At 41.5% G+C, this 20,303-nt stretch overlaps 2 protein-coding genes across 3 annotated transcripts in view; both read right to left on the bottom strand.

The window, feature by feature from the left end:
* Positions 1–20,303, bottom strand: part of SETD7 (SET domain containing 7, histone lysine methyltransferase) — a 270,085-nt gene that overhangs the window by 62,971 nt on the left and 186,811 nt on the right. The window lies entirely within an intron of this gene.
* Positions 1,685–13,062, bottom strand: MGARP (mitochondria localized glutamic acid rich protein). 2 transcript variants are annotated; one of them, XM_006738084.3, is made up of 4 exons: positions 12,904–13,062; positions 8,953–9,056; positions 4,255–4,348; positions 1,685–2,514 (listed from the first exon to the last, which is right to left on the bottom strand). In XM_006738084.3, exons 1-4 carry the CDS (start codon positions 12,983–12,985, stop codon positions 2,147–2,149), a joined length of 648 nt encoding a protein of 215 aa, XP_006738147.2. In that variant the 5' UTR covers positions 12,986–13,062; the 3' UTR covers positions 1,685–2,146. The 2 variants fall into 2 exon arrangements, with proteins under 2 accessions (XP_006738147.2, XP_030889180.1); XM_031033320.2 differs by lacking the exon at positions 12,904–13,062 and adding an exon at positions 12,645–12,876.

Genomic DNA, 20,303 nt, shown 5'->3' with positions numbered 1-20,303 from the left:
ACATGGGGCTTGAACTCACTATTCTGAGATCAAGAGTCACATGCTCTACCAACTAAGGCAGCTTGATGTCATAACCCTGAGATCACTATCTGAGCTGAAATCAAGAGTCAGACTCTTAATCAACTGACCCACCCAGGCGCCCCTAGACATAACTTTTATATGCACTGAAAAACCAAAAAATCCATTTGACTTGCTTTATTGCAATACCCGCTTTATTGCAGTGGTCTGCAATATCTGCAATCTCTCTGAGGTATGCCTGTATATTCCATCCTAGTTTACCATAGGTGAAAATCTCGGCAATCACATCGCTACAGAATGCCAGGAACTAGCAATCTTCCACCTACCACCAGTGATGAGGTCCTTGTTACCATTGAACTGAAGAGTGACACAATTCCAGAATCCTATTCTTAGTGTCTGCGTTCAAGGACCACATCCAGTACTAATTATCTTAGGTGGAGTTCCCTAAAAACAGAGCAGGAACTTGGGGGCAAGTGATCTACTGAAGGGGTGTTGTTAGGAGAATAGTAGGGAAAAAGCAGGATAGGACAGGAGAGAAAATCTAAGCAAAGATGTAATCTAGATTGGAAACAGCTTCAACCTGAGCCCCCCAGGGAGCTCGAGAGCATGAGTTGTCGCACAGACTTGGCCCCACCTTTTGTACCACTGTGGCAGTCAGTCATTGGTTGTGAACTGTCTGGGGTGAGGATGGGGTGTGTGTGTGTGTGTGTACCACTCACAGAAGCTGGGAGTAAATGGCCCAGGTAAGGAGGATCTAGGCAGAGCATCAGAAGCATCCACTACAACACCCCAACTTACTCTAAGTAATAGCCCAAATCATACAAGACCCTGCCTGATACAGCTCATCTCTGCAGAACCATTGCATTCTTTCTGAAATCATCTCCAACTACTCTCTCTCCTTTTCACTCCACTTTAGCCACTTGACCACCTTACAATTCCCCAAATTCTATAGGATGTTCATGTTTCAGATCCTTTGCACTGCTCAGTTTCCTCATCTGGAATGACTCTTCTTTGCCCATCCCCCCATATCTTCATGACTAGGTCCCTTGTACATCCTTCAGGTTTTTACTCACTAGACATCTTCTTCGTAAGGCTGTCTCTGGCCATCCCATCTAAAATTACACCTTTCACCCCTAACCAACACTTATAAATCCCTTCCCTTTCACTACTTTTCTTTTTAAACACCTATATAGTATCTAGCACACTATATAGTTTTCTTATGTAGCTTGTTTATTATTTGATCATATTCTAGAATATAAGCTGGGAAGGGTAGGAATTTTTGTCTTTTTTTTTAACCTCAACACTTAAAACAGTGCTTTGTAGGTTATAGGTGCTCACTTAGTATTTGCTGAATACATGAATGAATGAATGAATGAATGATTCCTGGCACTAAGTATAAATTCTCACTAAACATTGTTTGAACTGAAATAAACTGAAATTAAAGATGTTGGCCCAGTCCCCCATGCAATATAGACAGGAGAACAGAGATGTAATGTACATTGCTATATGCAGAGCTGTCCATAGATTATATATTTTCTTTGTTCACGCGATGCTGTATGTTAATCTACAATCGATATTATAACATATATTTTATTATATTATACATCTTTAAATTATAGATTATTTATACATATACATATTAGTGAATAAAAACAGAAGCACTAAAGATTTTCCAATTCTATTTTAATGAGTTCAAATCAAAACTCAAGAATCTAGATTAACATAAAGATACAGGTATAGCAAAATTAAAGTGAATGCAGATTGTATAGATAGCTCAATTCCTATGATATAAAACTTAAATGCAAAGATGGAACTCGGTAAGTTCTTTACTGCAATGTCATATTCTGATCTGAGAGAGCAAGAAACTATTCAGACATGTAAAATCTCAAGTCTCTCAATCCCCAAATCTATCAGTAGATACCAAAACTCTTCAAGGCACATTCAAGTTTTCTAGCAAAGAAGCCTATTCTAAAACTACGATGACTGAAACTACAAAAGCACCTATCGGACACTCGATGGCATTTTTTTGCTCAAGTGTCCATCAGCGCGAAATTAGCCTTGAGCCAAGGCGGCATCGGAAACCACACTGGCTTCCTCCTGTAAATCATCCCCAGCAGGGGATTCTGATTCAACGGGAGGATTCTTCTTCTCGTTCAGCACTTTCACCAGAGCTTTCCTGCTCTATTGTCCCTTTATCATCATTTCCGGCAACCGTTTCATGCGAAGCTGCATTCTGAGCCTCTGAGGCCATTTCAGCGCTGCTTTGTGCGGTGGCCCCCAGGGCTGCGGCGGTCACCTCTGGCCCAGCTTCAGCACTGACCGCGCCGGTCTCTACCGCAGCGGCCTCCGCATCCCCAGGATAGGCTGAAGCCTCTTCTACGGCTGCAACTGGAGCGTCTGGACTGTCTTCCGCATCTACCTCCGGAACTTCCGCGAAAGATGCTTCACACACTTCTGAACTTGTTTTCTCAGCTCCCGCCACCTTCTCTATTTCACCTTTAAGATTTAAGATTTAATTAAGATTCACCATTAAGCAAAGAGTTAATTTAAAGAGCATGGGAATACACTGGAAGTCTGCGCAGTCATTTGTAAAAATGAGACAAAGCTATATGGACTGATATGAAATGGTCTTCGAGGTAGCCTGTCAAGTGAAAAAAAGCAAGGAAAAGAGCAATGTATACCCTATGGTACTATTTGTGCTAGGACCAAAGGAGGTAGGACATACCTAGAGAGTTTTTATTTGTAAAGACTCTCTAGGAGGATACAAAGAAGCTGGTATTACTGACTGCCTCTGGGGAGGGAAAATGGGGATCTGCTTTTTCATAAACCCTTTTGAACCTGTTAAACTTAAAAAAAAAAATTACAGGGGCGCCTGGGTGGCTCAGTCGTTAAGCGTCTGCCTTCGGCTCAGGTCATGATCCCAGGGTCCTGGGATCGAGCCCCAAATCGGGCTCCCTGCTCAGCGGAGAGCCTGCTTCTCCCTCTCCCACTCCCCCTGCTTGTGTTCCCTCTCTCGCTGTGTCTCTCTCTGTCAAATAAATAAATAAAATCTTAAAAAAAATTACAAATATTATTGATTTAAATACAAAGAACATGAAAATAAACAGCCAACCTTTCATGTGAAATAGCCTGGAAGAGCAGCCGACTTACTAGTTGATGACTGAGCAATCAGTAATATTCTCTCAACCTCAGTTTTATCATCTGTAAAATGGGGATATCGATAATATCTGCCTCAAAGAGCTATTGTGAGGACTGATTAAAATCATGTGTATGATAAGGGATTTAAAACAAAAGTGTGGGGCACCTGGGTGACTCAGTAGGTTAAGCACCTGACTCTTGATTTCGGCTCAGGTCATGATCTCAGGGTTGTGAGAAAGAGCCCCTCAGTGAGCTCCAGGCTTAGTGGGGAGTCCACTTGGGATTCTCTCTCTCCCTCTGCTGTCCCCTCTCTTTCTCTCTCTCCCTGTGTGTGTGTGTGTATACATAACGGAAATGCTGTATTTCATTATTATTGCAATCAGCCTTCTCATGATTATATTCAGTAATGTTTACTGAAGATATTCCATTTCTTACTGTTGTCATGACTAAAAGGTTAAAATTGGCTCATAGGTAGCTATTATCTGTCCCTAAATAGTGATCATAGTAATTGATAATAATGGCATTATAATTGAGATGGAAAAAAGTATTTAAAGCAAGCAGTTCAAGGCAAGAAATATGTATTAGGGTGAAAATGTAAAGTTTCTGTTCTAGTAGTTGGCATTTTATCAATCAGATCAACTGAGGGACTTAATAGACATGACTGATTGTACTAATGTCAAGTGTACTTTGGGCAAAGACACATGGGCGATCTTAGCCAAAACTGAAACAAAAATTAGTTTTATGATTTAAAAAAATATAATGAGGGAAATGAGAGGTGAAGCTGCTGAGAGAGACATACTAAAATTATGCTTGCCTGAATGGAAGCCTGAGTAGGGGAAAAGTAATATTACCACACAAAGAATTCAAAGCCACTGGTCAGCAGTACAAATGTAAAACGTTTCATTTATCTAATGCACTCATCCAAAACATATAACAATATTCTTTAGGTTTGGGTTGGGCTTTCCCTTTCTGAATGAACTCCTGCCCAGAGCCATTCTGTCAAGTTAGTAAAGAAGCCAAAAGCAAATAGTGTTCATTGCTAGACTAAGATCATGGAAATCAATGCCTTAAGAGAAAAAAATAATAAATTCACTTTACCTTGAAGTGGATGTAACTCTGCTTTGGTTTTTTCTTTCAAATTTGTTATATGTTCCGTGTGTTTGGCTTGCTCTGATGTGACCGTCTTGTAAGTCTGAAAGTAAATGTGTGCTTAAGTTTATTTCTTGAGCTCTAAAATTCATCATGCCAAGTTCAAAGGTATATACAATTCAAAGAAGAGAAACCCCACCTACTCTTTTATTCCCCTTTGGAAACTTTTGCTATTAAGTAGAACACTTTAAAAAGAAAAGAAACAAATGCTCTAACAGGAGTCAAAGATAACAGAAAACACACAGTAGATACAAAGATGAAGACAAAGAAGAAAAACAAATTATGCTAGAATCAAAATATTCTGACAGGCATTTGCAGATATCCTCTGGCATTTATCCCAGGGAGATGGGAACTTATGTGCACACAAAATCCTGTACACAAATGTTCATGGTTGCTTTATTTGTAATAGCCAAAAGCTGGAATCAGGCTGGGGGTCTTACAACAGGTGAATGGTTAAGCAAACTGTGGTACATCCATAACATAGAATGCTACTCAGGATTAAAAAGGAACAAACTGTCAATACAGTATAACAATTTGGATGACTCTCCAGGTAATTATGCTGGGTGAAAAAAGCCAGTCTCAAAATATTATATACCTTATAATTCCATTTATGTAACATTCGTGAAATGGAAAGTTATAGAACTAGAGAACAGATTCCTGGTTGCCAGGGCTGGGAAGAAGTGAGGAGACTGGCAAAAGAGACTGAGCGCAATTACAAAGGGCTACACAAGGGATCCTGTATCTTGACAGTGGTGGTGAATACACGAATCTACACGTGACAGAACTGCCCAGAACTAAATACACACACACACACAAAAGTGCGAGTAAATGTGGTGAAATCTGAATAAGAACAATGGATTTTATCAATGTCCATTTCCTGGTTGTGATATTGGATTATCCCTATAAAAGATTTAATCACTGGGGGAAATGAGGTGAAGACTATATGAGATCTCTCTGTATTAGCTCTTATAACTGCATGTGAAACGCATTCATCTCAGAATAAAAATTTTGGAAAAAAATCTTCCAAAATGGCATATTTGTAGACCCTAATGAAGATTCCTTAAGTAAGATAGAGTTATTCCTTAAAAGCAGCACTGTGACCTGACCATCGGTTATTTCAGAAACAGAATAGGGAATAAAGCTATCTCAATCACAGATCTGATGTGCAGGTTTCCTTTCATTTCATATTCAAGTACTCCTCTCTGGCCTGTGTTCATTTTAGCCAATGATCTTTTAAAAATGAAAATCTTCCTAGTTAGATAATATTGTTTATATTCTCTCAGCTTTAAAAAAATGTTAGGGATTTATCACTTAGTAGCAGGATTACAGATTTTTAAAAATTGTAAATTTATATATAATATTCTAAATTTTTAATAATCAAAAACCAAGCATCTTATTAAAAACTATACTTTGCAAATTACAAACCATTTTATACCATGTTAAAATTAGACTGTGGGGCGCCTGGGTGGCTCAGTTGGTTAAGCGACTGCCTTCGGCTCAGGTCATGATCCTGGAGTCCCGGGATCGAGTCACGCATCGGGCTCCCTGCTCGGCGGGGAGTCTGCTTCTCCCTCTGACCCTCACCCCTCTCATGCTCTCTCTCTCATTCTCTCTCTCTCTCTCAAATAAATAAATAAAATCTTTAAAAAAAAAATTAGACTGTGAACACGGAAAATCTATAACCTCAGGGGTGGAGATGATGCTGAAGTGGCCCTAACAAATCCCACAGAGTTTGGTGAATTCAGACTTGAATCATCTGGGTTTGAAACTTGCAGGACAAACAGGATCAGCAGGAATGATGGTCACCATTTCTGAATAAGAGCAGGGAATACTTTCCTAGTAGGGTGGGAGCTCCCGATAGCTTGAACCACTATGCTGAGCCGACACCCTCCGTTCTCAGTACAGGAAAGCTGAGCCTGCGCGGAGGTTCACATTCCTGAAATGGCCAGCCCAGCAGTGACATCCCAAGGAACATTACTTTTTTTGTTGCTCAAGGGGCTAAAACACAAGATGGGAAGAAAGACTAGTTTAGGTAGGACTGAAGAGATGATGATATTAGAATAATTCATACTCATGTGTGGCCGGGAGAATCTAGCTTTTCCAAATCTAATGCGGACAAACACAGAGTAGAAAAAAGGCCTGTCAGAAGAGGCCTTTGGAAAGCCTCGAATCTAGACTTTGGAAGTTATTTCTGAATGATATTACTTATTACATGTAAGTGTTTAAAATAGCCCACAAATACCTCAGACCCTCAAAAAATTGACGTGACCTGGGCCTCTCTCAGATTCTATGAGGCCCTCGTAGTAGATTTTACTTGGAAATGGAAAACTGGCTAGTGAGCATCTGTGAATTCAATTCAGATAAATCTAGCAGAGAACTTATTTTAAAGTATAGGACAAGGGGAGGGGGGACTAGAATACAGGTTTTCAAGTGCCTCACATTCTGTATTTCCTCCTGACAAGAGCCTAAGATTCTTGGGAATTAAGGCTTCCAACATTCAAGAGTAAAACCACAAATTCTCAGAGGTGGAAAGGGACTTGGAGCTCATCGCCTTGTCCAACTTCCACTCCCATTGTGAGAGAAAAAGGCCAGAAAGAGCTCGAGTGAGAAGCCAGTTTATAACGTCCAGTTTACGATTGCTTTTGCAAAGAAAGATTTAGTGGGCTGGAGAGGTTCATGTCTGGCACTAATAAACATAATTATGGGTATAGTGAGTTCCAGATGAAATTCCATCTTCCAGCTCCCCACATAATCACATGGCCCAGCCCAATCTCTGTTTCTCCAATGGCCTATATCCAACAATAGTAGCCCTGGGCAGTGAATTAACATTAAGCAGTAGAAAGACGGTAGAAGGAAAGGAATCTGGGTATGAGTAAAAGCTGATAGATCAATGGAGGACAATAATATAAGTGACATATTTGAAGTTTCCTGGTTTCTTGAGGCTCTCAAAATTCTGAAGATTAGAATAAGTTATTTTGGTTTGGCCATCTACATACAAACTGCTCCTAGTTATGCCTAAAAGTCCCTTTATGCATATTTCTTAGGGTCAAACCAAAATGTAGTGACTCTTGTGTACTCTTAGGGTTTCCAAAGAATTTATTTTACTTTTATTCACACTGAAGATTAAATTTTGATTTAGAAAGTTTATGACAAAATGGGGAATGATTCGGGGTGCCTGGGTGGCTCAGTTGGTTGGGCGACTGCCTTCGGCTCAGGTCATGATCCCAGAGTCCTAGGATCGAGTTCTGCATCGGGCTCCCGGCTCAGCAGAGAGCCTGCTTCTCCCTCTGACCCTCTCCTCTCTCATGCTGTTTCTCTCTCGCTCACTCTCTAATAAATAAATAAATAAAATCTTAAAAAAAATGGGGAATGATTCAATAGACTTGTTATTACTTATTTAATGCAAAAATATCTCATCATTTTAGCCCCAAAATCATACTATCAAAAGCTTCATTTTATAGTGATTACCTGGGAGGAGTGGGTAAAACATTCTTTTAATTTTGCATATGTCTATTTTGAATTTTTAAAAATATATGAATATTACCTTTTTAAAATAATGAAGGTGTATAAAGATATATAAAACTAATAAAAACTATGGAGACAGTAAAAAGATTCAGGGAGGAAGGAATGACTAGGTGGAACACAGGGAATTTTTAGGGCACTGAAACTATACTGTTTGATACTATAATGGATATATCATCATGTATTTGTCCAAACCTATAGAATGTACAATACCGAGAGTGAGCCCTAATGTATACTACAGACTTTAGTTAGTTATAATGTATTGATATTGACTCACCAGTTGTAACAAATGTGCCACACTAATGTGAGACTGTTGATGGAGGGAGTGTTGAGAGGAGGTATGAGAACTCTGTACTTTCTGCAGATTTTTCTGTAAACCTAAAATGCTCTAAAAACATAGTCTATTGGGCACATGGTTGCTCAGTCGGTTAAGTGTCTGCCTTCGGCTCAGGTCATGATCCCAGGGTCCTGGGATCGAGCCCCACAGCGGGCTCCCTGCTCCACGGGAAGCCTGCTTCTCCCTCTCCCACTCCCCCTGCTTGTGTTCCCTCTCTGGCTGTGTCTCTCTCTGTCAAATAAATAAACTGAATCTTTAAAAAAAAAAACAACAGTCTATTAATTTAAGTTAATCTTTCAAAACAGTTCTTGTTAAATGTTAATAATAGTACCTACTTACAGAATTACTGTAATTATTAAATGAGCCATGAGTCTGTCATATGAGAAACACTCGAATGTCAACTATTATTAGTATTTATAGTAACATCATTTTAAAAAAAGATTTTATTTGTTTATTTGAGAGAGAGCACAAGGGGGAGGGTCAGAGGGAGAAGCAGACTCCCCGCTGAACAGGGAACTCCAGGGACTGCAGGATCATGACCTGAGCCGAAGGCAGTCACTTAACCAACTGAGCCACCCAGGCGCCCCTAATGACATCATTTTTACTAGAAGTCACCCGTACTTGGCAGTGTATGCTGTGTAAGAAATGTTGATTTCACACCTAAAAAAAATCTTCATAATCTTGTATATTTAATTAATCCCATGTCCTGACCTTGACAATGCTTTGAGTTTTACCATAGGTTGTAAAATACACGAATTCCTAAACATTATGGTTACTTAAACACTTACATAATATCCACCAGCACTGACTGTGACACCTACAACCAGATAATAGATCATATTTGATCCAGATGATCCAGGCAATTTGTTAGACGACATCCAGCGAAGAGATGCTAGGAAAACAAGTTGAAACACAGTTTCATGATATTAAGCAAAACTATTTAAAATAATTATATCTTAAAAAAATTTTCCCCTTAGGTGAACTTAGAATCTATTAACATCAAGTGATTTTAGCTTAAGGGAATACAGTATCACAAGGTAGGATAATGATTCCCATTTGACATTTTCCCAATCTCATTTGATAAGTACTTATGAAACCTGTCATCTTTGTGCTTAGCATCATGCTTTTCTTGGAAAGAGTGCGGGCGTGGGTAAGGAGAAATGACAAAAGCACTGAACAATTTTGACAGTCAAACCAGATGTAAAAGAAATCCATTCGCTGTATGTACTCCACACCACAGGATTCAGGGGAAAAGATGATTTTTCCAAAAATTGAATTAAATATATTTGTACTTAAAACTTACATGTTAAATAAAACATGTTGAAATCCAACACATTTCTATAAATCTATAATACGAATGTCTATGTAGGCAGAAATATTAATTTTTCTAACAAAAGCCTTTAAAGATGGGCAGATAGAAGCTTGTTTAAGACAAAACGTTACAACATGGTCATGTCTGAAATGGAAGTACAATTCTGTACAAACTAATAGAAATAGGTAAGCGTACTGTATTATTACATCTAAATATATAAAACCATATGCCCTGGAATTGAAATTTTTATAATAGACTCACAGCTAGAAAGAGCTTAAAGTTCATATGGCTCAAATTCTTTATTTTAAAGATAAAAAAGTAGAGACATTTGTTGAATGAATAAATAAATGTTGAGCACCTACTCTGTTTGGCCTTGTTAGAATCATTAAGGATAGAACTGTGAACAAGACATACAAGGTCCCTAGCCTCAAGTAGCTCACCGTGTAGAAGGAGCGAACAAAGGTACAGACAAATGATTGTAGACAAATAACTGCAATGCCGTGTGACAAATGCTGGAACAGAAGCAAGTAGAAGTTGCAACAACAGCAAGAAAATTCAGTGAAAAACCTCAGCTAGTTGCCTCAAGGGACCTGCCACAACTGGAGAGACATGACCTGGGTTTTGAAGGAAAGTAGAGGAGATTGTCAGATAAATAAGGGCAGAGAAAACTGAACCGGAGGCAGAAGGCACAGCATGTGCAGGAGAGCTGAAAAAGTGCCAAGTAATTGGATGTGGCCTGACACAGAGGATGGGCGTGAGGACTAAGAAGTTTTGATTTGCAGAGGGCAAATCTTCAGACATTTGCACTGATTACAAATCTTTGAAGTAGCAATACTGGAAAGATTTCCCGTATGTGTTTTTAGTTTGGATATAAATGACCATCTCTTGGAAAAAAATATTTTTTCCCCACAAATGTTCCCAAAGAGGCTATGGTAAGAGGGTATGGCTTTGACTTGTAGTGGGGCTTTTGTTGGTTTGAAAATACATCTGTTGGGGCGCCTGGGTGGCTCAGTTGGTTAAGCGACTGCCTTCAGCTCAGGTCATGATCCCGGACTCCCGGGATCGAGTCCCACATCGGGCTCCCTGCTCGGCGGGGAGTCTGCTTCTCCCTCTAACCCTACCCCCTCTAGTGCTCTAATAAATAAATTAAAAAAAAAAAAAAGAAAATACATCTGTTACTGAACAGGGAATGTGTAGCTTCTGTAGTTGTCAACCAGACATAAATATCAAAAAGATTACTTTAAATAGGAAGGAATAAAGAAAATCATCAGAGATGTAAGTAAAGACTTAAACACAAATACAATTATGCAGTTATTTAAAAGAGCAATGAAATGGGAAATATTTAATAAAGATTAATTAGTTAAATTTGAGCATATCCATACAATGTGAAACAGAAGTTTTGCAGGAGAATATTACTTCCGTGAGAAAATATTTACAATATACTAAATGCAAAGTTATAGAATAATCTATACAGGACTATCTCAGTTTGTGGAAGCAATATGCATAAGAATAAAATGCAAGAGGAAAAAAAGGTCTGGAACATTATATATACTAAAACGTAAATGGTGGTATTCCTTGAGTGGTAGGATTACAAGTGATTTCTATTTTGTCTTTCTGCGTTCCTTCCAATGATCTATTACAAACCCAATTATTTACTCATTAAGAAGTTACATTTTTAAAAGCAAAAGGCAGAGAACACAATTTGATGAGGCACAGCTAAAATTTTACCCTTCAATAAAACTGAAAGTTTTATTTTTCATCAAAACAGTAAGTACCAATAAAAAAGGTCAATTAACGTCCATAACTGAAACCAGATTCCCAGTCAATAATAGTTCTTAAAATACATAAACAAATCAGTGCTACGAGAAAAGTAATTAGATGAAAATTAGAGAAAGATCAGTGTTGCTACAGCCAGTGTTGCTAACTGCCGATTTAGAATTTTTAACCTACTCTCCCCTTGGCCCAAGTTGGGGAAGAAATTATCCGAAACGCGTCGCTACAAAAGGGGTGTGTGTTTGTGCCTGAAGACCGTGGGGCATGCGGGCGATAACGCAGAAGGCCACGGGCAGGGGGCTCATCTTTCTCCCCTCCCAACCCCCAATCACAACGGCCGCGCTATCTTCAGATGTTTAAAATTAATGGCTTCTATTTGTCAGTGAAAAAAAACTGCTCTGTCTTACTCAGTGTAAAGATAAAGAAAAACGAAAAAAATACCTTATTCTGTTACTTGTGAGGCAACTACTTCCTACGAGCATTTTAAGAGAAAAACAAAGCTAGCTGGACAGACCTGCCTTCCCTCCCACCACCACCATCACCACCACAGGCCTAATCGAAGTGGGGAAAAAAAAAAGCGGCCCATGGAATTTTCCGCAGGAGAGTTTCTCTCTCGGCTCGAATGCACGCTCTGGGCTAAACTACCTCACAAGCCTTACAAAGTGAGGCGAAGTGCAGGGGGAACTAAGAACTTTCCAAGAGGTTGTCTAAGAGCCGGGGACTAAGCTGGACGGAAAAGACAGGGGAGACGGAGGAGGTCTAGGAAGGAGCGGCTGGGGCCGAACAGCGCGCGAGCGCAAAGCCGGCCGGGGGGCCGCTGGCCGCAGGGAGGAAAAACATGCATGCTCACACTTACAAAGCCCCGACAATGTTCCAGGCGCTAGAGTAGGCGGCTTTCCTTGTTTCTCCAGTTTTAGTTAAGAAGCTTCCAGCTTGCACTGCAACTTCCCCTTTAGGAAATTTCTGAATACTATCCCTCTTCCCCTGCATCCCCAAATCTAAAGGTGACAGATGACTGGGACGGCTGAGCCGAACAGCTTAGGATAGCTCCAGGTTTCTGCGCAGACCCAGGGAAAGTGCTTCGAAGGCTCACGGAGCTCCGGCTGCCGAGCCCTGGACAAGCCTTGAGTTTATTTACTCAGGGGTATTTACCGAACATTTACTGGGCCCGCACTCCCTCCCGCGCCCTGCCTGGCTCCATCGTGCCACCCGTTCCTCTGGCTTCCTCGCGAAGTTGGAGAGCGCACAGGTCCCTATACTAATAGAAGGAGTTTAAGCTACGCGGGCGTTAGCCAGGCACTTTTCTAAGCGCTTTTAACTGCCTATTAACTCATTTAAAACTCACACCATTATTGTCCCCATTTTAGAGATGAGGAAGCAGGTGAAATCACTTGCCCAAGATCAAGATTCGAACCCGGGAAGCCTAGGCCGGATTCCGAAGCCGCGCTGGAAAAGTTCCCTAAGTCTTCAAGAACTTCGGGGCGTCTTCCCCGCGACCTTCCTTCATTTCTCCCCCTATCCTCAATCCCAGGCTTCTGCAGCTCGGGCCGGGTTTGGCCCCCAGGGTGCCGGCGGGTACGGAGGCGCCGGCAAATCCGCGCGCAAGGCGCCTGTCCTCTTCAGGCTTGGACGCCCGGGCCGGCGCGGCACTCACCGTCCTTTCGGAGCGGCGCGGGGCCGAAGGGCGCCCTCAGAGGCAGCGCCAGCGTCTTGGAGACCGCCCTGCGGAGATACATCGCGCCCACTGCCCGCCGCCCGCCGCCCGCCGCCAGCCGCGCAGCCGGCTCCGCAGCCTAGGGCGCGCTGCGGGGCGGGGGGAGCCGCCGCGAGCCCCGCCCCGGGGAGGAGCGCTGGCCCCCGCTCAGCCCCGCCCGTATGTCCCCGGGAGGTGGGGAGGGGTTGGTCGCCCGCTTCTTCCTCCCCCAACCCAATCTCCAGACTTTGCTGCTTTCTCCGGAGTCCGAGAAGCTAGCTGATGGCGCCTTCTCCGAAAAGGGATCGGGAACCGAGAAATCACCGTCACCTGCCTGCCTCGTACTGTTCCACTGTGTTGAACTCCACCGAATAGGCTGGAAATGTTTAGGGATTCGCATCGTGAAAAAGACGGACATGGTTTATCATGCCGATGCAATCTGAACCCATTTTAAGTCACACTCCCCGTTAGTTTTCCTAAGAGTGGAAGGGGTAGCTGGAAGTTTCCTGGAGGTGGAATGAGGAGGGGAGCAGTGCACTGGCTGATGTTCAGAATCATAAGAAAATCCCCAGGAATAGTTGAATCTCTAGGCAATTCACTGTTACAAAAACTTTAAATATAAACTCCTAAAATGCTGTATATTCCTGTATGGGTTGTGGAATTAGTATTTCCACATGAACTAAAAATTCTGAATTATTAGTTTCTTCCCCCAGATTTCAATTTCTTGCTTCATTGTGGCTACAAGAATTTGTCATAATTTGAATATGGAAACCAATAATTTATACTTATAGCATTTTCTAAATGATTAATTTTGGAAGGCACGTTTCCTCCTATTATTATCCCTCATATGTGTTTGGCACTTGATAGTTTATAAAGCACTTGCACATATATTATCTCCTTTAATTCTCATTTCAACCCTCTGAGGAAGACAGTAATTTTACCTTTAGCAAATGGCTTGGTGGTGGGAAGGAATGTCCAGGGACTGATGGTCATCAATTAAAAAATAAAGGACATGATCATAGTTCTTCTAGTTTCAAGTTCTCTTGGCATGTTACAGGCACATTCACACATTTGTTATGTGAATAAACACTGCTCAGAGATTCTACTTCTGTGCCCAATTCTAGTAATATTTAACATATGCTCACTTGAAGAATACAAAGTCAATGGTCAGAACTTGTTTTTTGAGGGGCACCTGGGTGGCTCAGTCCGTTAAACGTCTGCCTTTGGCTCAGGTCATGGTCTCAGAGTCCTGGAATCAAGCCCCACATGGAGCCCTCTGCTTAGAGCGGGGAGTCTGCTTTTCCCTCCCAAAGACAACTGGTTTGGTTTTGGGTTTTTTTTTAAGATTTTATTTATTTACTTGACACAGAGAGAGAGCACAAGTAAGGGGAGCGGCAGAGGGAGAGGGAGAAGCAGGGCTCCCTGCTGAGCAGGGGGCCTGATGTGGGGCTCCATCCCAGGACCCTGGGATCATGACCTGGGCTGAAGGCAGACGCTTAACCGACTGAACCACCTAGGCACCCCACAACTGGTTTTTTGGTATCAGAGTAGCTAGCTATCCCTAGTGATTAAACACTTGAATGAGAGCAAGTAGGTAATCTGTAGTTAATGAGCAATCAAATTTAGATTTCCAAGCAGGGCAAGAAGGGGCTAGGTCTCCACCAAGAGGTTGGTATTCCTGAAAGTAGCAAAATGCAGGTTAGTGCAGTTACTACCTTGACCAGCATCAAGTATACATCCTCTGGCAACTAGAGATTAGCTATCTCCCTGGGGTGTAAAATGTTTAATGAACTGCTAGCAGCTAGGACCAATGGACAAATCAAACCAAATCTACCTTCCACTATATCTCATTTGTTCACTGGTATACTTGGGGATGAATTTTTACTTGGCTGCCAGGGAGAAGAAGTAGTCAAAGGCAGTAAATGCATTTAAATGAATAATGCATGCATTATACTGTTATTCAATGTGTTAGAAGCGCCCCTAAAAAGGATTCTTTTCAAGTAAATATTTGTAAATGATGGTGCTCTTAGGACACTGTTCTAGGCTCCTTTTCAGAATCCAGTTCTATTCTTGTTCTGGATATAGTCTGAGGTCTTCCAGATCACCTCCAGGTTTCATAGTAGCCACCCAATCTCAATCAGTTAAACTGTTAAGTATCTGTCAAAAGGCTTACAAGATGCTAGGGACCATGCTAGATGCTGGAGATTAGTTATAATTTATTTCACAAATATTTATCGAGTATCTATTATGTTAGGCACTGTTCCAAGGCAATCTCCAATGAATAAGATGAAATTTCTGCTATCACACAGATGTTATAGTTGCAGGTAAATGAGACATGGAACCAACATCTTTTCTCAGAGGTAGCTACCAAGCCCACCATCAATGGGGCCAATGATGAAAAGAAATCTCTGATCAGGTATTAATAATAAATGTGATCTAAGGCCTTTGGTGAAAACCAAACTAGTTTTAACAATGCAAACCGATTGGTTTAAATGATGCAAGAATAACACACATGTATAGGCCTTTAAAAGCTTTTCCCAAAGTATTGTCTCATCTATTTTTGTACTTTAGCTTCTTAACAATCCCAAGGGATATTGGATAATGCTAATTATCCCTATATCACATATGAGAAAAACTGAGGTAGTACAGTACTATAGTTAAGAATATGAGTTTGGGGCGCCTGGGTGGCTCAGTTGGTTAAGCGACTGCCTTCGGCTCAGGTCATGGTCCCGGAGTCCTGGGATCGAGTCCCATATTGGGCTCCCAGCTCACCGGGGAGCCTGCTTCTCCCTCTCCCACTCCCCCTGCTTGTGTTCCTGCTCTCGCTGTCTCTGTCTCTGTCAAATAAATAAATAAAATCTTTAAAAAAAAAAAAAAGAATATGAGTTTGGTTGGGGGACGCCTGGGTGGCTCAGTCGTTAAGCGTCTGCCTTCAACTCAGGTCATGATCCCACTGTCCTGGGATCGAGCCCCGCATAGGGCTCCCTGCTCAGCAGGGAGACTGTTTCTCTCTCTGCCTGCCGCTCCCCCTGCTTGTGCTCTCTCTGACAAATAAATAAAATCTTAAAAAAAAAAAAGAATATGAGTTTGGTTGGGACGCCTGGGTGACTCAGTTGGTTAAGAGTCTGTCTTCGGCTGGGGTCATGATCCCAGAGTTTTGGGATTGAGCCCCACATTGGGCTCCCTGGAGCCTGCTTCTCCCTCTGCCTGCCACTTCTCCTGCTTGTGCTCTCTCTGTTAAATAAATAAAATCTTAAAAAAAAAAAATATGAGTTTGGGGGGTGCCTGGGTGGCTCAGTCGGTTAAGAGTCTGCCTTCGCCTCAGGTCATGATCCCAGGGTCCTGAGATCCAGCCCTGAATTGGCTCCTTGCTCAGCGGGGAGCCTGCTTCTCCCTCTCCCTCTGCTGCTCTCCCTGCTTGTGCTCTCTCAAATAAATAAATTAAAAAATCTTAAAAAAAAAAAAAGTATGAGTTTGGGAGCTAGATACCTAGTCTGTTTTACTGGTCTGAGTAAAATGTGGACCATTCCTTTATTTATAGAGTTGGGTGTGAGCTCTAAAGCACATTAGGTATGAAATGTGCTCCTCTAGTTGGAGGAGGCAGTGCTAGATTCTGACTTCCAGCCCAGCTGGAGCTCAAGGCTCCTTTTACCATATTCTGCTGCCTTTCAACGCACGTGTGCCAGGATCCATTGTTTTCCACTCTCTTATCAGATGGTATGATCTAGTGGGGAGCCTACCATGTCCTCTAGGTTGGATGTGGCCCTGCCAGCTGGGAGAGGTAAGAATCATGAGTTAAATAGTGCCATTCTCCAGGTCCTATTCATCTTAGTTAAAAGCTTGATGCCTCTCATTTCTTTTTTCTTTTTTTTTTTTCACGTAAGCTCTGTGCCCAGCGTGGGGCTCGAACTCACAGTCCTGAAATCAAGAGCCTCATGCTCCACTGACTGAGCCAGCCAGGCGCCCCAAGCTCAAGGCCTCTTGGATCAGAGGGCATTTTCTACCCACTCTACTGCTCCTGTAGAATGTGTAGCTTTCCATTTTGATGGCCAACTCTTCACATCTTGATGAAACATTTCCCATGAGGACATGAGAAGACATGTCCTTGAGTTGTCAAATTCACTCTGTCACAAGCTGTTTCTCCCAAATGCAAGAGAATTTTAGCATAGGTCTTTGCTATAGAAGACTGAGAAGCTCAGACAATAATTTCCCAGCTGTCGGTCACGTTGTTTATAATACTGCCCTTGAGCATGTCCTTGACATTTTTCTTGGTCTGGTTGGGAAAACTAGAATCAAGGGTCAGGGACAATTTGGCTTACCTAAGATGGACTCCCACCTAATTGTGATTGCTGACAAAGAAGATATTAGTCTTGAAAACATATTGTAAGGGTCCTCTATTGGCAATATTAATCATACTTACTCAAGGCTTAAGTGCTATAAATTAAAAGCAATTTTCAAAGACTGAGTGATTTCCTGGGCTCCACCAGAAGTTAGAAAAAGCTTTTCTTTTTTCTTTCTTAAGATTTTATTTATTTGAGAGAGAGAGAGGACACAAATGGGGGGAGGAGCAGAGGGAGAGGGAGCAGCAGACCCCCCGCTGAGCAGGGAGCCCGAAGCAAGGCTGGATCCCAGGACCCTGAGATCATTACCTGAGCTGAAATTAAGAGTGGGACGCTTAACCGACGGAACCATCCAGGCGCCTCACAGCTTTGTTTTTCTTAACACTAAATCCTTAGGGTATAATCTGTACAAATTTGGATAGCTTAGGAGAACAGAAATAGATTCTCACAGTTCGGGGCACTCGAAGTCTGAAATCAAGGTGTCAGCTGGGCCACACCCGCTCTGAAACTAGTAGGGGAGAATCCTTCCTTGCCTTTTCCAGCTTCTGAGTTTGTTGGTAATCCTTGGCTTGCGGATGCATCACTCCAATCAATCTCTGCCTCTATCATTACATGGCGGTCATCTCTCTGTGTGTCTGTGTCTCTTCTCATAAATATACCAGTCATACTAGATTAAGGATCCACTCTAGGCCTGTATGAGCTCATCTTAACTAATTATATCTGCAACTACCGTATTTCCAAATAAGGTCACATTCTGAGATACTGAGGGTTAGGACTACAACATATCTTTTGGGGGACACAATTCAACCTATTATTTCCTATACTTGCAACTGAGTTTATATAGCCTGTTTTTTCCATGGCAACTTAAAATAATTTAGGGGCACCTAGCTGGCTCCGTCGGAAGAGCATGCAACTTTTGATCTCAGGGTTGTGAGTTCAAGCCTCACACTGGAGGTAGAGCTTACTTAAAAATGAATGAATGAATGAATGACTAAATGACTACCTCACAGCTACTAAATCTGAAAAAAGGTCTACCTATTTTTAAATTTTTTTTAAAGATTTATTTAATTGAGAGAGAGAGAGACAGCAAGAGAGGGAACACAAGCAAGGGGAGTGGGAGAGGGAGAAACAGGCTTCCCACTTAGCAGGGATCCTGATGCAAGGCTCAATCCCAGGACCCTGGGATCATGACCTGAGCTGAAGGCAGACACTTAACCACTGAGCCACCCAGGCGCCCCTGATTTTGATCTGATAAAAATCTTGACTGTATTTGACAAAGGATTTTGTCTGCATCTTCTTTTTTATGGAAACTCTCTTACATTATTACTAAAGAAACCATAATTTGACCACAATTCCTCTTGGGAATTTAGAATTAGAATAATTCTTGTTTGGTCCAACCACACTCTTCAACTAAGATGTAAATCTAGTAACTACTGACTGTGGCCTATTACAATATGAATTAGGTTAGAAATGAAAATTGGGTAAAGAAAACAGACAGCAGGGCTAAGAGCAAGAGTCTTGATAACGTTTGAGTTCCAGACCCCTTATTACTGGGCCCAGGTGCATTCCTGTTTTTGGTGTCTGTGGGTCACTCTGCATCCTCATAACCTTTTCTTTTTTTTTTTTTTTTAGCTTCACACAGTTTGAGTTAGGTTTCAGTATTTAACTTAGAAAGCATTTCCACCAGCGCCACTATATGCACAACTCTAGGTTACTCAAAGAATAATTTACATCTGTGCTATCCAATAAAGCAGCCACCAGCCTCATGTGGCTATTCAAATAAATGAAAATGAAATATTCAAAATGCAGTCACATTAATCACATTCCAAATGCTCAATATCCACAAGGGGCTAGTGGATAGCAGACAAAATATTTCCATCAATACAGAAAAGTTCTTTTGGACAGCCGGGTCTTCAGGAATGGCTCCCCCTGGAGTCATACAGGCATAGTCAAGATGCAAGTCCACACAGGGTAGCTATGTTTGCAGGGCCTGACATACAGCTGATACTGTTTATAATTTATTTCCAACTGAGGTTGCCAGTTTCTGGAATTTCAAGCGTCTTAGAGTTTTCAATTCCCTTTTGGCAGATGTATTTTTAAATGTTTCTTTTAGTGCCTTGATTTGTGAGTTGATACCTGACTTCTTGTTTTACCGTGTGAGGACATTAGTTCCCTACTGCTGCTACAACAGTGTTTTAAAACAACACAAATTTATTACTTACAAGGTTTTTTTTGTTTTTGTTTTAGGTGAGAAAGCCATCACAGTTCTCACTGGGCTAAAATTAAGGTGTCAGCAGGACTGTGTTCCTTTCGGGAGGCTCCAAGGGAGAATTTGACTTTTCCATTCCTTGGCTCTTGGCCCCTTTCCACCTTCAAAGCTAGCAACGGCCAGCTGAGTCTTTTTCACATCACATCACTGACACACTCTTCTGCCTCCCCCTTCCACTTATACGGACCCTTGTGATTTCACTGGGCCCAACCAAATAATCCAGGATAATCTCCCCCTTTAAGTGTCAAATTTAGTGATTAGCAAACTTAATTCCATCTGTAATCTTAATCCCCCTTGGCCATTTAATCTAACATATCACAGATTCCAAAGAGTAGGCAGTAGTCATCTCTGGAATCTATCACATCTACCACAGTGTTGTTGGGCAAATCACTCTTCACCTCCGGTTTTTGCATTTGTATAATTAATGAGATTGGTCTGTATAACCCCTAAGGTCCTTTCCAGCTCTATCAGCTAGAGCTCCAAACTAACAGAAGTTCATAGTATTATATCTGGCTTTTAACTGAATTTGCATTAAATAATCTGAAATAATGTTAATTCTGAATTTATGTTCAGAAGTGACTTCCAAAGATATTAGGCGATGAATCTCCCAGAATAAGTGTTGGCCACAGCCCCAAACACACACAAAACCAATTACAATGCAGTAAATCTTTCCACTTAATGTCAGAATGGAGACTTAAATAATGAATCTTCAAATGTGTGTACACTGTTTAAATCACAAGTGAATGAAGTGG

This window comes from Leptonychotes weddellii, chromosome 2 (genome assembly GCF_054177405.1).
Source record: "Leptonychotes weddellii isolate Sample4059 chromosome 2, ASM5417740v2, whole genome shotgun sequence".
Classification (NCBI taxonomy): domain Eukaryota; kingdom Metazoa; phylum Chordata; class Mammalia; order Carnivora; family Phocidae; genus Leptonychotes; species Leptonychotes weddellii.
This window is presented reverse-complemented; position numbering and strand designations above follow the sequence as displayed.